This window comes from Myotis lucifugus, unplaced genomic scaffold (genome assembly GCF_000147115.1).
Source record: "Myotis lucifugus unplaced genomic scaffold, Myoluc2.0 scaffold_526, whole genome shotgun sequence".
NCBI lineage: Eukaryota > Metazoa > Chordata > Mammalia > Chiroptera > Vespertilionidae > Myotis > Myotis lucifugus.
The window spans coordinates 544,294-546,524 of NW_005871574.1; the positions used below are offsets into that span (position 1 = coordinate 544,294).

General features: G+C 63.2%; 1 protein-coding gene across 1 annotated transcript in view; it reads right to left on the reverse strand.

The window, feature by feature from the left end:
- Positions 1–2,231, reverse strand: part of UROS (uroporphyrinogen III synthase) — a 12,747-nt gene that overhangs the window by 2,876 nt on the left and 7,640 nt on the right. Inside the window, exons 8-10 of the mRNA XM_023745258.1 lie at positions 1,736–1,810; positions 1,429–1,509; positions 12–212 (exon numbers count right to left, since the gene is read on the reverse strand). Of these exons, the coding sequence (XP_023601026.1) occupies positions 12–212; positions 1,429–1,509; positions 1,736–1,810 (357 nt within the window). The remainder of the gene's footprint in view (positions 1–11; positions 213–1,428; positions 1,510–1,735; positions 1,811–2,231) is intronic.

The following is a 2,231-nucleotide window of genomic DNA, read 5'->3' on the forward strand; positions in this document are numbered from 1 at the left end:
AGAGCACAGACAGGGATGAAGCCTCCGAGAGGCCTCAGCCGGGAGGTGAACCACGCAGAGGCCACACCTCACCTCCGCCTCCACCACGGCGCCCGCCTGCCCGAGCCCCCTGGAAACGGCGCCCACCTGCTTGGAGTAGTAGCTGTCCAGGTTCACTTGGATTCCCGGGTGGGGGATCTTCTGATAGACAATGATGCTTTCCATGGGAATCCCTGGACACGATCAAAACCAGGAAACAGAGCTATTGCCCTGGGAAGGGCCATGAGTCAGGAGCCCACGGGCATCCCAGCTTGGCCTCCCAGGCCACGTGCTCCTGATGAGCCACTGCCCCCCAGGGGCCCCAGGGACCCACTGTAGACGGATGGACTAGGCTCTGAGGGGTCTCACGTTCCCCTGTTCCATTCGGGGACTCAACATCCCCCAGGTCTGCAGGGAGGAGGCCCAGAAGTGACAGCTTAAGTGTCACAGTCCCCAGGCAGGGCGGGCGGCCACTGGGCATCAGGCTCAGAAATGAATAGGACAGAACACCTCTCAGGAGGAGCCAAGAGTCTCAGCACCAGCAGCAACGCTCACCCTTTCCCCCCAAACCCAAGGAAGAAGCGGGCGTGTCAGGCCGCTGGTTTATACGTGGCCTCTAGAGCACCCGGGGCCACGCTGTTTCTCCTGTTCTCGTTCCAAAGGCCACCGCCCTTGCTGGTCCTGTTGCCTCGAGCCCTGCCATGGCCCCGGGCCGTGTTCAGAGACAGCCGCTAACACTGAGAGCTGGTCTCGCCCGTGGATCCGGAAGGTGAACGCTACAGGCCTGCGATCACCCCGGGGACTGCGTTCTGTGTGGACAGCTGCCCGGCTAGGACGATGGGGGTGACGTTATCATTATAGGCCTCAGCTGCTTCGGAGGCCAGGGTCGTGCTACTCACAGAAGCTCAGGCAGCTCTGAGGCGGGCTCTGTTCCACCCATTTCACAGACCAGAGCCGGATGCAGAGGCTGTGCCCTCCTGGCTCACACCTGATGCAGTCCGTTCGGTCTCACCCTGAAGGTCACACTCCACACCGTGGTGACGCCCCCCTGGCCCAGACCCGCTGTGACAGGAGAAGGTGTGCAGGTCACATCTGCCAACACCACGGGCAGATTCCTATCTGCGTTAGAGGCTCCAGGGCACGGCTGGTTCCCGGTCAGTGAGCCCGGAGCCAGGACGGAGGGGAGCGAGCCTGGAGGTGATCCAAGCTGCCGCCCTCGTGGATCATCCTGGACGTCCTCTCCGTGCGGACCCTGCCCAGGTCACCTCCACCTCCTCCTGTGACACTCAGTGACCGCATGCGCCTCACGCCCCGCCGGGCCCTGTCCCTGCAGTCTCTGTAGCCCTGACCACGGCCACCCCGGAAGGCTCTCGCGGACCCCGAGAGGCAAGGAGAAGGGCACGCTGATACCTTTGTCCTTGAGCATCTGCGGCAGCACTTCTCCCTTGAGGGCTCCACAGGGAAACAGCAGAGGCAGTGCAGGCGGCTCCCCTGTGGACACACCCGCCTCAGCCCAGCCCGAGCCCCAACCCCGAATGTTCTGTGCTGAGTTCGCATTGTCTCTAGTCCCTGGTGTCGGGCAGCGGAGTGGGCTGGGTCTCTAGCGCAGACAAGGGCCCGGGGGTGGCTTACACTGCGGAGAAGGCCCCAAGGCCCCCCACCCCCCCCCCGCGGGGGGCGGTTCTGAGACCCTCATCTGGGGGCCTCTCCTACTCACGGGAACAGATACATTCCGCGAGCTTCTCGGCGTTCCCACTGCTTTCCCCTTCGGCTTCCAGGCCAAGTTTCTTCACTGGAAAACAGCAAACACATGTCTCCCATGGCTGCCAGGGTCCCGCTGCTCCTGGGCTGTCGTTAATGAGCAAACACAAAGGTGTGCGCTCCACACAGAGTCCCCGAGGCCGGCCTGGCGGAGGGGGCCGGGCTGCTCTGATGGAGGTGCCGGTCCTGGCCCAGGCTTCCTGGGCGTGTGGCTCTGGGTGACGCTCCAACTTCTCTGAGCCCCACTGAGCGTGTCCGTGGGGGGAGACACAACAGGTGGGGCTGCTTTACGGCTGCAGGCGATGAAAGCAGCTGCCGGCCCTCTCCCCTCTCCCCTCTCGGTGAGCTCCAGAGGGAGGTGGTCTTGGGTCAGGTGGGAGCCTTTAGGACAGTGATGGCGAACCTTTTGAGCTCAGCGTGTCAGCATTTTGAAAACCCTAACTTAACTCTGG